Source organism: Periophthalmus magnuspinnatus, chromosome 15, assembly GCF_009829125.3.
Source record: "Periophthalmus magnuspinnatus isolate fPerMag1 chromosome 15, fPerMag1.2.pri, whole genome shotgun sequence".
Lineage (NCBI taxonomy): Eukaryota > Metazoa > Chordata > Actinopteri > Gobiiformes > Gobiidae > Periophthalmus > Periophthalmus magnuspinnatus.
This window is the reverse complement of record NC_047140.1, coordinates 19596349-19614360: the sequence shown is the minus strand read 5'-3', so window position 1 is coordinate 19614360 and position 18012 is coordinate 19596349. Positions and strand designations below refer to the sequence as shown.

Here is an 18012-nt window from a genome sequence, read left to right as displayed (position 1 = left end):
CAAGAAGAGTCAATGTTGTAATATATATATATATATATATATATATATATATATATATATATATATATATATATATATATATATATATATATATATATATATATACACTTCTCCTTGTTTTCAGACTTTTGCACAGTAATGTATGAATGTGTGTGTGTAGAAGATGGTCCATGGTTTATTTTGGACCAAAGAAATGTGTAATGGTTGGTTGGTTGCCAGTTGGAAAGGACTGAGACCAAATATAAAAGTGAATAGTTTGTTTATTGAATCCATTTTTAGACGGTTTTATAATTGCTGGAAAAAGTCCAACTTAAGAGTTCCATCTTTACCCAAAAGTTGTTGTTTTTTCCATGTACAGCTCAATATTCTGAGTCGTTTTGTATTGTTTTACAATAGATGAAAAGTATACAATGCAAAAAAATATAAAATTCCAAAATGCATTACTAAAACTGTTCATGTAAATATGGCCTTACCCAAAATTATCTTATTCTTTCAAATGGTTTTACAAATATTATGAAATGATCAGTAGATTTGCTGACATTATGGGTTCAGTGCAATGTAAGTGACTTCGACTGTTTTATGTTGTACATTGTTAGTCTAAAAAGTATTATGTCAAAACTGTGATTTCTAGTTGATTTGTATAGGCTATTACTTAACAGTAAATTGCATATTGGCTGGAACTGTAGTGTGGATGTACAAAGTTAGGATTTTATTAAGTAACAAATCAAGCACAAAATGTTAGGGTCATATTGTTCTTGACATTGTACACCATTGACTAGACTACTGCAATGCTGCCAGTGTCATGGCCATAGTAAAGCATTTTATTCCTTTGTGTTCAAAAAGATGTGCTTTCCACATTTTTATTTTTAGTGACAAATAAAGTGCTATATTTTGGGAGAACCCACATTTTTGTAAATTATTTGTCAGATTTCAGTATGATGAAATTATATCACCACAGCTGCCTTCTTACTTTGTAAAATTAAAAAACATGTAAATAAAACGTAAAAAAAAAAAACACCTTGTGTCGTTAGCAAGTTATTGATTTCAGATTCGTCACTATTTACTCCTTGTTTATTGATAATAATTAATAATCATATTTATTAATATTATCTTTAGGTGTAACGAAATTTGCTGAACAACTCAAGGGCCCTTACTTTATTGGGTTTGTGGTCTGCAAGAATGAAGACACTCCCGAGATAGATCTCATTTATTTAATGCTTTTGGGAGATAGTCACATTCAGAGCTTTGTTACACATACGCAAGAGCAAACAGACTAGTTGGCACAGATAAAATACTTAATGAAGAGGCTTGGTTTTTATCAGAAGACACATAATTAAGTCCTTGTGCTATGTAACCTGGACAGAAATATAAATACAGTAATACAGTAGTAGAAGTTCATAGAAGTTACAGTGAAAAGGGTTAACAAGCAAGTACGCAAGTAATGCGTTTAAAAACATTAAAAGTGAAGTCAATCTGCAGCGTGTTGAGCTCCCCCCAAAGAATCTCCCTTTGACAGGTATGTAGGGCATCTTGGAGCTCCTGTTATCCAAAGCCAGCAGTCCAAACCCAATATATATATAAAATATATATATATAATTTCGCACGGGGGCGCGAAATTTTTTCTTCTTTATAGGGGGGGCATGATAGAAAATAATTGAGCTGTCGTAACGGGTGCGGGAAGGGAAAGAGGTGCAGACTCGGGGCAAGGTTAACAGTGTTTATTTACAAAGTCAGTGAAATTCAGTCTTAATAAGTTCATACAAGTTCACACGTGTAAACACGGCGCGGGAGGCAGACCAGGCGGGCGGAGTGCAGGTCGGGGACGGGGAAACCAGGACCGGGGTGCAGGCAAGAGCAGGACGAGACCGGGGCAGGCTGGTCCGGCGTAGTCCAGAGAGCGGAGTCCAAGACCGAAGGTAAGCAGCAAGCCGGAGACCAGGAGGAGACAGGTAGCGAGATGGAGGGGTCCAAAATCCAAATGAGCACATACAGGCAGGTACCAGGATACAAAACTGAGCTGGAGCATTCACGTTTACACGCGGACGGTCTGGCGCCGAGTGTAGTCTGCCGAGCCCTCATATGCTCAGCAGCAGGTGGCGGTGATTACGCTGATGCGCTCCAGGTGCGTGCGGGAGAAGTCTCGAACTCCGCCCAGCTCCGGGCAGACAGGTCGGGAGGGGTAGAGAGCACGGGAGGACAGGGACAAACAGGCATCATGACAGAAGCACTGAGATAAGTGAATAGTGTCACCAGAGATTAGCTGCTTCAGGTCCTTTTGCCCAGCAGGAGGCAGTGTAGGACTGATAAAACGCCACACTTCAGTCATAAAAAACCTGCACAAATGACATTAAAACCTCTACAATATTCTGGTTTGTGAAATAAAAGAGGGAGATGAAAAGACTCAGAGTCCCACTGTGTTAATAGTAGAAAGTCACTGGTTATTTGGTAGAGCAGTTGGTTGGGTACTAATTAAACTATTATTAGGCCCCAGCCCCTATAAGGCGTAGGGCCTATTGCTTTCGCAACAATTATGTCCTCTCCTTCGCCCCCTGCCCTGACTCCAGTATCCAAGCAACCCATGCCATAGGCATGGGATATGCATATTTGTTCTTGCTAACATGTCATCGTCAACAGAACGAAGCGCTCTAGTCCCCCAAACACATTCCAAACACACAATGGGAGGTCAATGGGCGACCCCAATGTCATGGCTAATGGAGAACACGTACACCCATGTTATCCTAATGGGAAAATTCCTAAATGTTCGTACATTTCAAAATAATATAAAAACTTATTAGCTTCATTGAAGAACATTGAATTTGGCACAGTTGTCCCCATCAAAAAAGTCCAAGGCAAATTTGTATTTTGCACGGTGTTGCCATGGCGATGCCTCAAAATCCATGTTATTCCAATTTAGTGCATCAGTGTTTCCAGTGTGTGTTGACTTTGTTTAGAGACAAGTACAGCCCAAAGACGGAATAGAAAAAAAAACAAGCGGCACATTAGCGCCACCCTTAGGGAGCGCCAGGTCAGCCGAGCACGAAGCACAGCCGTTCTATGCCGCTTGCGGCTTTTATTATTATTATTGTTGTTGTTATTAAATTCATTAAGTTTGTTGTTGAATATACAGAGGCAAGATTTAAGTTACTCATATGATAGGATTTTTTCTTTAGATAAGTTAGCTTGAAATAGTTTTTAGTGGTTTCTTTGTTGAACTTCATTTCACCCGTTCATCATCCCAGTTGTCACAAAGAAAAGGGTAAGATTGCACCAAAAAGGCAAGGCCGCTGTAACAAATAATATGAGGATTATAGCTTTTGTAAGGCATGAAAAGGAACATATTATACTTAAGTAATGTGTTTTAATTGTCCATATAAATTGAAAAATTACTGAGATTGGCCTTTTTAATGTTATTATCTGAGATGGGGGAAAAAAGAGAGAGAATGACAAGGGTATATTAACACTATATTAACACTTCTTAGACTTAAATAAAACAACGCTTCCAAAAATGGTGAGATTTTTCATTTAACCTATACATTTTCTATGTTAACTTCCTCCATTTTTTCAGGATTTTTAGAAATTGTTAACCCCAAATATTTGATCTCTGATTTGACACTAGTGGTTTCTATAGAAGGCCAATTCACACTTATTAAGATTAGGAGACAGGCCTGAAGCCTCAGGGAAGGCAAGGATCAGTTTTAATGCAACGCTGACCATGCAGTGCTGACCACAAATGCCTTGCAAATTTGGATTATTCATTAATGACAATGACAATCCTCTTGACGTCTTGAAGCTGGGGGTCATTCCTGATCCCAAAAAGACCAAAGTTTTTATATGTGTACAGAACATTTTTGGTATATTACAAAAAAATAAGTTTTAATAATATTAAGTATTAATTTTGAATAATAAAGATGTTGAGTCAAATGCTTTATAAAAATCTAGGAATAATATTAAACTTTAATTTTCTATAAATTCTTTATTCTAGCAATGTCAAGGATCAGTCTCGTGTGAAAATGTATATTCCTATCCTTTATTAAGGCTAACTGACACTCACTAATAATATCTGGCAGACCAATGCTTAAATGAATGGCAAATAAGAGCCAATAGTAGAAAGGGGATCTTTGTTGGCTTTAGCAATAATTTCACCAAGGGCTTTGAATAACAGTTGATGGATTTCACTCCAAAAACATATATAAATTTCAACATTTAAACCAGGTGACTTGCCTTTAGCCATTTGATAAATTGGTTTATCCAACTATTCTATAATTAGATCATCGTCCATGTTACTTTTAAAGTCATCATTTCACCCAAAAAATTAAGTGATAAAAAGACAATTTGATTCTGAGTATTTAGAACTATATAAATTGCTATAAATATTGTGTATTGCCCAATCAATTTAATTTAGATAATCACTTATTAAACAATTACTGTTTAATTTGGAAATTATCTTTTTAAATTGCCTGTGTTACTCAAAACAAAAAAATAGAAAGACTACTTTGGAACATAGGTTATTAATAGAGGAAACAATTTTATTTGTTGGGCTCTTTTTTGCTGAGCAGAGAGCTTCCCAATTGTAACTGGTCTTTCTTTAACTTCAAATTTGAACCATTCCCACTTGTTTATGGGTGTAGAGTCTACAGAAGATTCTTAATTTTGATACTAAATTTTTTGTTAAGCAAAAGATTACTGTACATCTCCACCAACTACGGTTGGTGGAGATGTGTTATGATTTAGAGTAAGGGTCACTGCACAGTGGTCTGTTAGAGGAAAGGCACAGATACATTTTAATCCGCTTACTTCCCTCACCCTGGACACGTCCTCCAGCTCCTCCGGTGGGACCCCAAGGCGTTCCCAGGCCAGCCAAGAGACATAGTCCCTCCAGCATGTCCTGGGTCTTCCCTGGGGGGCCTCCTCCTGGTGGGACATGTCCGGAACACCTCCCTAGGGAGGCGTCCAGGAGGCATCCTGAGTAGATGCCCGAGCCACCTCAACTGTAGGAGCAGCGGCTCTACTCCAAGCTCCTCCCGTGTGATCGAGCTCCTCACCCTATCCCTAAGGGTGCGCCCGGCCACCCTACAGAGGAAACTAATTTCGGCCGATTGTATCCGCAATCTTGTCCTTTCGGTCATTACCCAAAGCATAAACTGTATAAAGAAGTGGACTAAGTGAATGTGACGTCACCCATAAAATATTCAGGTCCAGTCAAATGAAGCTCAGTGTGGCTAGTGGCTATGGGGCGTATTTGGAGCCAAGCTCCATATTTGGAATTCTGACCATGAGTCGGTAAAACCTGTTGCTAATGCTAGTGGGAGCGACCTCGGGGAAAGAAGGCAGCTGATTTGTCTCTCATTAATATCTTGAGTTGTGCACACAATAGTGAAAAAAAAAAAACAGGATCACGTAGAGCGGATTAATATGAATATTTTAAGACCAAAATGACATGGAGCATGGAGGAAATGCTCAAGTCTAGAGTAAAATTAACAAAAATTGTATTACATAATGGTAATGTGTATAAAAGGCAATAATGAGTAACTTCACAATTACCATATTTCTTAAACAGCTGCCCCGCTCCTCTACTGCAGTAGTTTAATTAAGTCTATCCATTTTCTTTATTTGTATGCATTGGCTAAGGCCACTATCCCTTACTAAACCAGATAATCTCATTGTAACGTAACAGCTTCAGCCCCAGTCACATGTTACAGTCCTTATGAAAGCCCCACTGCATTCAACAGAAAGCCCTTGTTTTAATGAGATCAAGATATACAGGATCTAAGCTGCTAATCTTCAAACCACATTTAACCAACTGTAAAAATACTTAGATACATAGTGAGCATAGGAAGCTTGTATTGAATTGCATTATACATTAAAATGGCTCTAAACTTGAGGACAGTGTTTCATGTATTGGCTTTCAGCTGGTATGCATTTGTGGTCCAAAGTCTTGCAGCTAAAGATGGTGAAGAATTACCACCCGGGATTTTTGTGTACGGAGGACCATGGAAATACCTCACTTTTCTAAACCTGGTGAGTAAATTATTTTATTTTGTACTAAACTGAGGTTAAAGGTGCAGTATGAAACCTTTCGGGAGGTGGGTCCATCACCTGCTTGTCTCCATGGAAATGTTACATTTATTAGATTTCAAAGCTTGAAATACCTTGTGTGACTACAGAGCTTTAGTCAGAGCTTTGAAGAGAAGGTTTGGGTCCTGCTCCATCTCTAGTGTGCTTCACTCAGAGCTGTGTAGCCGCCGTTGTCGTCCTGGTGAATAGCTCAGGAGACTTGAATGGCATTGAAAGACTGGTTCATTGAACCTATGCCCCCATGCCATCGGCCATAAAGTCTGAAATGGCCCGAAATCATTTTCTGCAAGCCTCTGACTTGAGGATACAGACACTCCCGACTCGCCCCAGATTACTACAAGAAGCACTGGACATGTCTACAAAGAGGGAGCTGCTGAGCACCGCGATGGCTGCTTTGAGGGAACAAGTGAATACAACACGTATTTTAGAGGCCAAACCATCAGAGCTCTCTGAACTGAGTGAGCTTATTCAGCTGGTGCCTGTCATCACATTGGAGAAGAAACAAAGACCCAGGCCACAAACTCAACCGATCTGCTGGAGCTGTGGACAGCCAGGACACAGCCCAGGACTGCTCCGGGCTGGACCAGTGTAGGGAAATGAGCAGGGCATCGCACAGACGGGAAGATGTGGGGCCAGGGCACTCTGTCCCAGAGTGAAACAGAACATGATGTTGTGGTGGGCCAAACAGGAGATAGAGAACACTGGGACATACCTATTTCCCAGTGGAAATTGTGAGCTGCTCTGCACTAGTAAATACTGGCTCCTCAGCTACTTTGCTGAGGCCAGACATGCTGAGAGATATAGCAGCTATTACCCTACTTCTGTCCAACTGCAAACTGCGACTGGTGAGTGGGACCCCATGGTCAGTGAGACTACAGTGACCAGTGACATCAGAGTGTTTTATTTGTTATATACAGAGGGACAGCGACACATTATTTGCATCGCATACCAGCACAGTGCACAGTATAATTCCTCAAAAACTGAGCAGCTTCCTTCTTCCCTGTGTTTGAACAGGGAAGAAGGATCAAGATTACAGGTGATGCTCTGCCTCCTCTGAATGGACATCACTGACAGTGACTTTATGGGTGGGAAATGACTCAGATTTGGTGGACTGTATACTGGGCCTTGATACCCTGAGGGCCCTGGACAGCATAATTGACATTAAAGGAGGCGTCTTAATCTTTCCAGACAGCCACAACAACTTCCCCAAACTAGTTGACCTGTATATCACTCAGCAGTTACTGGCAGGTTCCCGTTGCTCCAGATGCCTTCATCAAGTCTAAGGGCCTATGGCAGTTTAAAGTTCTCCCTTTCTGCCTGTGGCTGTGTTACATGGCCGTGACCTGTGGGGTGCCCCTTTAGGTCAGTATGTATGTGCCGTTAAGCCAGTTAATACACACCAATAAATTGTCCTACCACAACTACGCAGATGACATTCAGATTTATGGCAGGTGAATATGTACCAGTGGATTCACTCTCCCACTGCATCCAACAGATCAGTGTGTGGATGCAAAACAACTTTCTCCAGCTAAATCCAGACAAGACTGAAAACATAGTCTTTGGCCCACAGAAACAACAAAAAAGTGTATGTAAATACATAAATTTGAATGAATGAATAAATAAATAAAAATGTATAAAGTTGTGTACAATAAACACTATGGGTGAAATGAAAAATGTCTTAAAATGTTGTATTTGCCATTTTTGTATAACATTCTCTTGTCTGTTAAAGTTGTTGCAGATGACATTTTTTGGCCTGGCTGCAGCCTCAGACCTCCAGGATGCAAAGAAGTCTCAGAGTTCTTTGGAGAGATGTAAAGACTTGCTCTTCACTGTGTTTGGATTTCCAGTGGGAATGGTTAGTCACAACATTTATACTGTATTCTTTTATAATAAACATACAAACATATAGCATTATGTTCTAGTGCACTTGTGCTGGTTGTTTCTGGTCGAAAACAGTTAAATAACTGAGTATGTGCTGCCTCCAGTGGCCACTGTATTTTTAAGTACTACATGGCATCACACGTAACTGCCCTCAGAAAGTAAACCAGCGGTGTAAACCATACACATGGGTTAAAAATAGCTCAGTTGTTTTCAAGTTCAAGTACTACCAACAATGCTGCCAATGTGAACAAACAGTTCCATGAAAATACATTTGCTTTTCAAGGTGCAATAAAAACACCTTTTTGTATAAATGTATGAAACACTTAAGGCCATACTGTGGACCTTCTTGGCAAAGCAATTAGAAATTAGAAATTAGAATGTAAACTAAAACTTGATTGAACAGGACAGTATAAACAGTACATGATAAATTCCAGATAAATCAATGAGATAAAACATCTCCATGAAGACAAGAAGGTGCGGTCTACCCAACTAGAAATGTTACGTAGTACACCTTTAACTTTTTCATATCGGTTATTACATGAATAATTAATGTGTTTGTTTTAATAGGTTATGAATATTCTTGTTGTATGTTACATTTTTATGAATACTTTGAGCTCCATTTATGAATTGTGCTATATACATATCTATTGTCTTACCTCATTTATATTTTCTAGTTTGTCGTCCTGCTCTTCTGGTCCATTTTTGCTTATGACAGAGAGTTGGTTTATCCAGCTACAATTGATGCATTCTTCCCTCCTTGGATGAACCACGCTATGGTTTGTACTTTAAATTCATCATGCCTAAAATGCAGTATTCATGCAATATTTCATGCTTATTTTAATACATTTTTCTTCTCTCAACAGCACACATTTGTCTTTCCCATTTTATTAGTAGAAATTTTGCTGCAGCCTCATTTTTATCCAAAGACTAAACAAGCTGTCACTGCCCTGAGCCTTGTGGGTGTGTCTTACTTGTCCTGGTAAGTGCTGAGTCAAACTAAATTAAAAGGAAATAATATGATGTATTATTTAGTTCATAATGATCAGGGTGTGGAGGGCTGGCAAACCTATCCCTGAAATACCACTCATCCTAATTAAAGACACTGTACCTGATTTTTACAGTCTTAAAACGTAAAGAACAGAAAGAAAGAACAGAATTTTAAACTCTTTGGTCTGAGAGTGGTCTTAAGTTATTCCTCATTTACTTTATGCATCTGAGCATCCTAATCATTCACCACAATGAGTTTATAAGCATTTTTCACAATATTCAGAGGCCAGGTCAGAGTTTTTGTGACAGTAAAGAAAAAAATGAATGTTTCCGCAGCCCTGTTTTCTCACATTTAAAAGATATTTTTGTCCATTTTCCCACCCTCACCTTATTTTACTACCCAACAAATGTGGGAACATAGAGCTAGCATGCCAAGCACACATTTCCTTATTATTAGACAATAAAACACTTTATGTTTAGATGCAGACAGCATGCAGCGGACATATTTTGACCTCAAGGACTGCTTAAATAATACATCTGTACAAGGACAAGACGAATGTTGCTGAAATAGCCTGCATGGGAAAAAAATGGGTACAGGCCTTTTATTGTCAAAGTGAAGCTATAATAGAACTAATAGGAGACTACTAATCTTACAGTCTTAGAGTTTGATACCAAATGGTAACATCATTCTTTACAGTGTAATTTTGCATTTGAAATGGAATTACAAATTCATACTGGGGTACCCATAAAAAAATCCTACATACTACCTTTGAATATGAAAGGGAAACAAATTCATGTATATATACTACAAGAGCTTATCATGTCAAAATATATGTGTAAATCTATGGACATACACACACATTGGCTGGTCCACTGACAGTGCAGAGTGTCCTGGGTTATAGAACACAGCCTCTACAGTTTCACAACTGTAACCAAACAGATATTTCACATATTTAACTCAGAACACTGGAGTGTAAAAATGTCCTTGAAATTCCAGCTACAACAAGACACAACATGCTTTGTAAGACTAATCTTGCATACAAAACGCTTTAGGTGAATCTAGGGTTGAATCATTTTAGAGAAATATACAGCCACAATTAGAGAAAGTGCTGTGAGTAGATTTGATATCCTTTAACACAAAATGAAGAATATGCACTTCAAAACATGTTTATAGAGGTCTAAAGTGATTCTTAAAGGTCACATATTACGCAAAATGGACTATTATGAGCTTTAAGTTGTTACGTCATCAAAAACATACCCAGAGTTGTATTTTGTTTCATTCACACACGTTTATGTATTACATGAGTAATCCTAGATTTTTAGTGTTTTTAATCTCCAAAGCTCAAAATGCTCTTTTCCACCTTGTGATGCCATGAAGCAATATTTTTCAACTTAGCATCTACCTTTTATCTTTTGTTCAGTGGAAATTGGCAATTCCAGGGCTGAAATTATCCAAATGATTCTTGTGAAGGTGTAAGGAGATTAAAAACACAGTAGAGCACTTCCTGTATTAGCACATGGCATCACAAGTTTTCTGTTTTTCTGTTCTAAATATACAGGGTTTGTGTGTTAAACATGTGTTAATGAAACAAACACCAGGTATATTCTTGATAAGGAAACAATATTATAACATAGATATGAAAATAGTGTAAAATAGGCCCTTGAAACATAAAAATAAAGGAGAATACATTTATTATAAGAATGAGCCCCAAGTACTGAGAAAGTTGGTTCCTAAAATTGTTAATTCAACACCCCCCAAAAAATGTCTGTTTCATTTTCATTGTCCACAGTTTGTTTATTTATTCATTCATTCATTATGGTTAATAAGGATAGTTATTACTATTATTATTATTATAATCATTGAATTTCCATTTCCATTTCCATTATTATAATCATTGAATTTCCATTATTGCAACAACCCAGTTAAATGCGATTTGCCCATAGTGTGTTTATTTTGCAAATTCGCTTTACAATACATACTCTGCAGTGGTGGTAGTTTACACTGCTCTGATACACAGATAGAAATACAGTTGCTGAGCTAAATTTGTTGTCTGGTTTAACAGGATTATTTGGGTCTTCTTGTCGGCTGGGGTCTGGGTCTACCCCCTCCTCAAATACTTCAGCGGTGTCGGACTGGTGGGGTTTTTCATCTTCAACATGGCCACAGTGACAGTATTGTATGTGATTGGAGAGAAACTCAACAACAAAGTATGGGGTAAGATACATATAAAGACAATACATGAAACATGATATTATATAGAAAGAGTTCACTTGTGTAAAAAGAAAGTGGCAGCATTCACTTTTTTAACTATAGATATTCAAAGATGCATTGTGTAACTTTTGTGGGATTTCTGAGGGTCTGCCACCTGCATCTCATTTGAGTCATTTCATTTTTTGAGGGAGATTACAAAGTTGACGGCAAATAACACACAAATTGGGCATAACAGCTCTTTAACATAGCAATTGGGAACTAGTTCACTAAATGAAGTTTTGTTCTTAAAGCTCTCAGAAGCAAAAAAGTGTGAATGAAAGAATGAGTTAAGTTCACTAGGGATACATTTTGATGACTTGAAAGACGATGTGCTCAAAATGTAAAAATTAACTCCACTTTCATACTGCCTGATTTGACTGACATACAGTGAGCAGTCAGTGTTTTGCTTGACCAGTGCAAATGTACCCGTACAATTTTCTGTTAGACAATTGTCATATTTTTTGTCATATTTTTCTTTTTTCTAGGTAAACAAATTGAACAGATGACAGCAAAGTTGAGATAATCTTTCATCAGTTTACAATCTCAATATCTCTGTGACGGCAAATCACTGGACATTTACGAACACAAAGAGGCAATGCAACCCATACTGGGACAATCACGGTGCAACCATGTTCATATACTAAAGTGAACCGTACAATATTTGCAAATTCTACTGGTAATGAACATGTCTAGTAGTAGTAGTAGTAGTAGTATCCACAATATTGCCTTCCCAAAGAGGTGAAGTCCTTTTTAAGCTTTTTATTTTCCTCATTGGTGCGTTATTGATGTTAAGCCCTGTGATGCTTTGACCAATGCCATCGCTCACTGTGGCATTTTCATATCTCCAGTAAAATTAGGAGAGAATTTCTGTCACATACAACTCAAACAGTTAAGTTGTAAATTAAGTTTTGAAGATTCAGCCTACTCTCAGGTCCCTGTAGCCTTTAAGATGGTGGAGGTAGTTCGGATCAGCATCCACCAAACCCACTGACAAGATCCTTGCCAAAAGATGAAAGTCCTCGTCACTTAATGGCTTCTGTAGAAGAGAAAGCAAAATTATTAATAACTGCACCTAAACTAGACTTAATAAAGAATGAACAAAGACAAAGACATTCATATTAAGCAAATGAGTCAGGCTTGGTAACAACTTAATTAAGGGCTTACGGTTAGCAGTTAGGCAAGGCAAGTCTATTTTTATAGCACAATTCGTACACAAAGAAATTCAAAGTGTTTTACGGGATAAGAAAAACATTAAAATAATCACAAATAATCATCATAAAATTTACATTAAAAGAAAAGAGCGCAGAATAAACACCTTTCAGTCAACTGCACAGATAAACAGGCTAAGTAGTTACTAAGCCTGAATCATTTCTAATAAACTATTTGATCATTATTTCTTTATTAGGCTAATTAAAGTGTAGTATTAATGCAGTAATATTGAATGTAAATACATCTGAACTTAAACAAGCATCTTTGGGTTGCACCATTTACATATCACATACTACAGTTTCATGCTATTATTTTGAAAACCAGTGGGAGACTTGAGAGATTGTGTAAAATATAATTGATGTTCCCATTAAAGCACAGATCAGTATATACCAGAAAACAGCTTTGTATAGTAGCGATAGTTTGCAATGGAACCAACTGAAATGCTCTTTGATTAAAAAAAATAATTTGACCTCTTTGGTTTTTTTAATGATTATTATAGTTATGATGAGAATTGTCATGTTTTTTTCCCCACTAAATGTTAATGCTACACAAACGCAAAAAGTGAAAGAAGCAGATAAGCGCAAAAGCAATAATTTGTATATCAGAAATACTTTATAATGGGACCAATGGAAACACACTTTGATAAGGTTTTAGTTTGAACTACCGGTAATATAGCAAGTTTATAAATTATAAATACTATACTGTAATACCATACTACTTTTTTAAATGTATGCATCTTGATTAGAATTCGTAGATTAAATCGTCTTGTTGATAACCATCACAAACTACAATCCAAATGTCCATTGACCCAGTTCATTTCAGGGCACAGATTAATTGTTTTGGCTCTGCTCCTTCTAATTCAAAAGGAGGTGTGCGTTCAACCGTAAAGCCTGAATTGGCTCAGAAAGTATGCGTTCAAACCACAGTGAATGGTATGATTTAAAGCTTTGTCAATGCAAAACCCTTTTGAATGTGTCTAATTGAATGCACAATTATTATGTGGGTGTTGCTGGACAAGAAGTTCTAAATGAAAACATATTCTTTCACGTTTTGTAATGTTTTTAAAATTGCGTATTATGACAACACTATATTATTTTTGCTATAATCTGGTTTATTTACACTGTAACTGTTATAACCTTTGTTAATATGCACTGTACCTGACAAATGAATGAGTGAAATAAATGTCTCCTATGAATTATTTTGTGGCAGTAGAAATTAAAGCATAATAAAGCTAGGTAAAAAAAAAGCTAAGACTCCACTAAATGATGAGGTTTGACAAATTGTATAATTGTTGTATATGTTAAACATTATATAATAATTAGTATCAAATCCCAGCTCAATTCGTCTGGACATTTTCTTTGGGGCACACATCAACAACATCACAAACTGTAAGTTAAAACATGACAGCAAATCATCTAGACAATGTTTTTGAAATTAATTTTAAAATGCCACTAGTGTTCAGTCATGTGTTGAGCAAGAGTCATATGGCTGAAAACAGTATTACGACACCAAGAAAATTCCCTCACAAGACTTGTTTGAAATTCTGACACAATAGCTCAACCTATAATATCAACTAAATACTTATTAACCAAAAATAAAGTGTGTTTGAGAAACTATATTCATTTAGTTGATCTATTTTTATTTCCCCTCCACCTATCTGATAATAAAAACAATCTCATTTCCAATAATAAGTGCATGTGGTAACTTGAAATTATTGATATAATTTCACTAGTTTAGTACACAATCTGTAGTCTTATGAGCATCTACGGTGCTCAAACGCACTAACAAAATCCAAACATTCTAATTCTAGGATAGTGCGTGTAATCTTATGAATCAGACTGGCTTTAATACAGACAGACATAAAGAACTAGACTTTAAAACATGTTTATCTACTCAATCTGCATGTTGTATGCTGTCAGTACAAAGGCACAGGCATGCCCAACTATGCTTAAAAGAGACAGAAGAACTATCACACCCAGCTAATTGCAAAGCTACAACAAACAACCTGGCTAATAACTGTCAACTTTGTGCAGAGCATGAAAGTTGAAGTAATCCAAAATAGAGCTGGGCAATATGGGAAAAAAAAGAATCACAACTTCTTTTCTTGATTTTCTGTTTGGTTTTATTTTTTCTAATCCAAAATAAAAAATTTAAAATCCCCAAATTCTTCTCTGCGAAGTCTGAACTAAACCGCATGCTTTTACTGACAGAGGATCGGCTGTGAACCTCTCCATTAAAAAGACACCCAACATATCGTTAGACATGACTAATGATTTATTCAAATTTTATTAACTCTCAAAAGGGCAATCTCCTTGAAATGAAAATTGGACAGATCAAAAGTTTAATTATTCTTACTGTTTTAGTGCTGCCAGAAGAATCAGGTATTGGAGACTTTTGACACTGATTTCCCTGTTAAATAATACACAAAATAAGCAACACATTTTTATTTTTTTACTTTCCTATAGTAGCACTTATAATGTGCAAAGAACAAGCATATTGTGTTAAAAATCAAACTACAATGATTTGTACTGCAACTTATCGAGATACCACTGCAAAATTCATTGCAACAGAATATTTTATTTATTTAATCTTTGACCTGAGAATGCCGAAGTGTTACCAGGCAATAACCAAATCAACTGAAGTCCTGCTTTAGTGACCAAATCCTACAGCACTATTTGCAGGTTTAAGACCTTAAGACCATAGTTTAGTCCAAAATTAGACCAAATTTAGGCCGAAATAGGTCTTGGTTTAAAAACAATCCTCTTTCTGTTTCATAATCACGTTCATGTTTTTTCCTGTTTACTAAATTGTACTTTTAATGTAAAAAAAAAAAATCAGTAAGGGCTTTAAATATCTAATTGAATATGTTTTCAATAAGAAAATAAAAGTAACTCACCTCTTGGAGTCCTTTTGAAAACCACATTACTACCATCAACAGACCAATCGCAGCCTAAAGCAAAGACAAACCTCAGCATCAACATCTACATTCAAAACTCCTCACCACATTTTACAACTTGGATTGTGATAACATAATTTAAAAATCCCAGCTTACTCCAACTAGGTGCAACATCTTGTCCTCTCTGGTTTCTTTGTGTAGACTTGTGCTCTGTCTGAGATGCATGTATTAAAAGCACGGGGCTAAACTGCGTCAGGTAAAATTGAAAACACCCTAAGAAAACCTGCTTTACATGACAAACCGCATTTCCCTAAGACAGGACAGTAGCGAGACAAAAGGAGGCGTGATACGTCCTTTGCAAACAGCCTGCGTAAAATGAGCTGTTGTGATCTGCGGCTAATTTTGACTGGCAGTGGCTATAAATATCACCTGATGGTATAATGAAAATAAATAAGTTGTTGGTGGTGTCTCATTAAGGATGAGTCAAACCATTTGTTTACAACGAACAAACGTGAACGAAGGCAGTCTGGTGATGCACAAAGTTCTACGTAAGTGTCATGACCAGTAGATAGGTACTCAGATCATTATTTTTGCTTGAAGCTCAAAGGCCTATACACTGAAGTTAACTGCCTGAGTATGATGTGAGTTAAATATGTGTTTTTATAGGTTAAGGCTATCGTAAGAATTTTGTAGAGTTTTTGTTTTTATGTAGCAGTGAGAATGCATGTGTTTCAAGGTATTTTTGTAACAATCAAAACACATGCACAAGATATACCAATGGCAATAATTTAACCTGTTTAGAGCAGTGAGTTACCCATCGAGACAAGGGACCCTTTTCCAGACAGGATCTTGATCTGGAGCTGATAATGAAACCACAGTTATCTAAAAATACACAGTTTGTGCGTTCACTGGGTGGTGCATCTGATGATGAATGGCGACAAACACTGAACAGTTCATTCTCAGGTGACTTACGAAACTGCAGAACTGTCATTTAGCAAGATTTAAAGCATCTGTCAAATGTTCAGGACAGAGAGTAAACAGTACCATGCACAACCAGTTACTTTAAGGCTATTTTGAGAGGTTTTTATGTCCAAAGTCTACACAGAGGGAGACATACTGATTTACTGTGTCCTTAGAATGCATTGACTGGTATTGATTTGGGTAAGTCTAGACAAATAGTTTTGACTTAAGAGGTTATTTTAACATGTGTTAAAAACATACCTGGATAAAATCTGTTGAAGGCCTAATAAACAAGAACGTGAAGTCACAGCTCATATTTTCATTCTTGGATCTGCAAAATAATTACAAGAATAGATGTTGTTATGACTAAATGTCATTCCAACATGTGACAAACACATGACAGAACCAAATTTGTTCCTCAAGGCTCAGTAATTAAAAAAGATGATGAACTATTTCAGTCATTACCAAATCACTTCTTTGAGATCTGATAAGATGGATTTTCCGTGAGTCTCAGTTTAGGTTAATTTCCTCTAGGCCACATCTCTCCTCTTGATTTCCTTCCAGTCCGGCCTGATACATCCGCATTGATGATTACTTAAGAAACATCACTGTATCACACAACCTCTTTGTTTTTTTATTTCATTTTATTTCTCTTCCTGTTATTATGGAGTTTAGCATAGAAAGACAACCATTCATTCAGTAAACACTTTCACGTTAATTAAGTTCACTGTCTTTAAATTATTTGCAGAATAAAGACATAATAACAGGGAAGAGAGCCAAATCATTCTTCATCTACTCTGGAGTAAAACAAGCTGTATTTTAAAGTTTGTAGTATTTTTCTATACACAAAGGCCTAGGTGACCTCGAATGTGGAACCTTCTTGGTGTGAGGTGTGCGTGCTAGCCACTCACCCACTGTGCCACCTTATATATAGACATATTATGGCTTATACCTTCCAAAGTGACTCCCCTGCTCCACGGGTTGAGGCTGAAAAGAGTTCGTCCGTAACGCCATAGACTGTATATTTAAATCTTCTTTATGCAGTCCACATCATTAACACCCAGCAGAGAGACAAAGGTTAGACTGAATTGCTTAAATGATTTAGCTAATTACTTGACTAATGAAACCACATTAATGATTTCATAACCATTTTGACCCACATGTTTTGAAGTGACTATTGAAGCAAAATAGTTTTACAGTTTTATTAGTGTTCATAAATGGCATTATAAAAAGCACTGTAGCGGAAACATTAAGATGACTTACTACTGATACCCTAGAAGTTAGTAAATCTACTGTAATTTTGGGTTGCACAAATTTTGCCATGGGCCAGATAGTCAAAGGTTGTTGTCTCGATGGAGATGTTATTGTTTTGGAATGTTTCACAGTATGGCATTAAATACATATCCTGTAATTGAATAAATGCAGGATAAATATGTTTAATGCCATACGGTGGAAAACTGCAAGCAAATTAATAGCATCTCCATGGAGACAAGCAGGCAGAGCATACCCGAGAAAAGTTACTTATTGTACCTTTAAGTAGGCTGCCTTTTGACACCCATATAAAGTATTATTGTGTAATACGGATAAGCTCCGGCACCGTTTTACTACAGAAAGGAGCGCATGCGCGGCCTGTTCCCGTCTAGAACATTTTGGATGATTCGCGACATTTCTTCACTTCGACGAAACACTGATCAGTACAGTTGGTACACTTCCGGTCTGTCCAGGGCGGTTCAAAAATAAAAGCCCCAAATGA

The 18012-nt window shown here is 37.0% G+C and overlaps 1 protein-coding gene across 1 annotated transcript; it reads left to right on the top strand.

Moving 5' to 3' along the window:
- Positions 1–5744: 5744 nt before the first annotated feature.
- Positions 5745–11734, top strand: LOC117382194 (androgen-dependent TFPI-regulating protein). Its single transcript, XM_033979287.2, has 6 exons — positions 5745–6018; positions 7805–7930; positions 8631–8732; positions 8820–8935; positions 11007–11158; positions 11680–11734. Exons 1-6 carry the CDS (start codon positions 5866–5868, stop codon positions 11715–11717), a joined length of 687 nt encoding a protein of 228 aa, XP_033835178.2. The 5' UTR covers positions 5745–5865; the 3' UTR covers positions 11718–11734.
- The last annotated feature ends 6278 nt before the right edge of the window (positions 11735–18012 follow it).

What these genes read in the sequence shown, in the direction of transcription:
- LOC117382194 (XM_033979287.2), top strand. Translation starts at nt 5,866, where the DNA reads ATGGCTCTAAACTTGAGGACAGTGTTTCATGTATTGGCTTTCAGCTGG. An exon ending in ACCTCACTTTTCTAAACCTG is followed by an intron (nt 6,019 to 7,804) that starts GTGAGTAAATTA and finishes TGTCTGTTAAAG; the next exon opens with TTGTTGCAGATGACATTTTT. An exon ending in ACTCAACAACAAAGTATGGG is followed by an intron (nt 11,159 to 11,679) that starts GTAAGATACATA and finishes TCTTTTTTCTAG; the next exon opens with GTAAACAAATTGAACAGATG.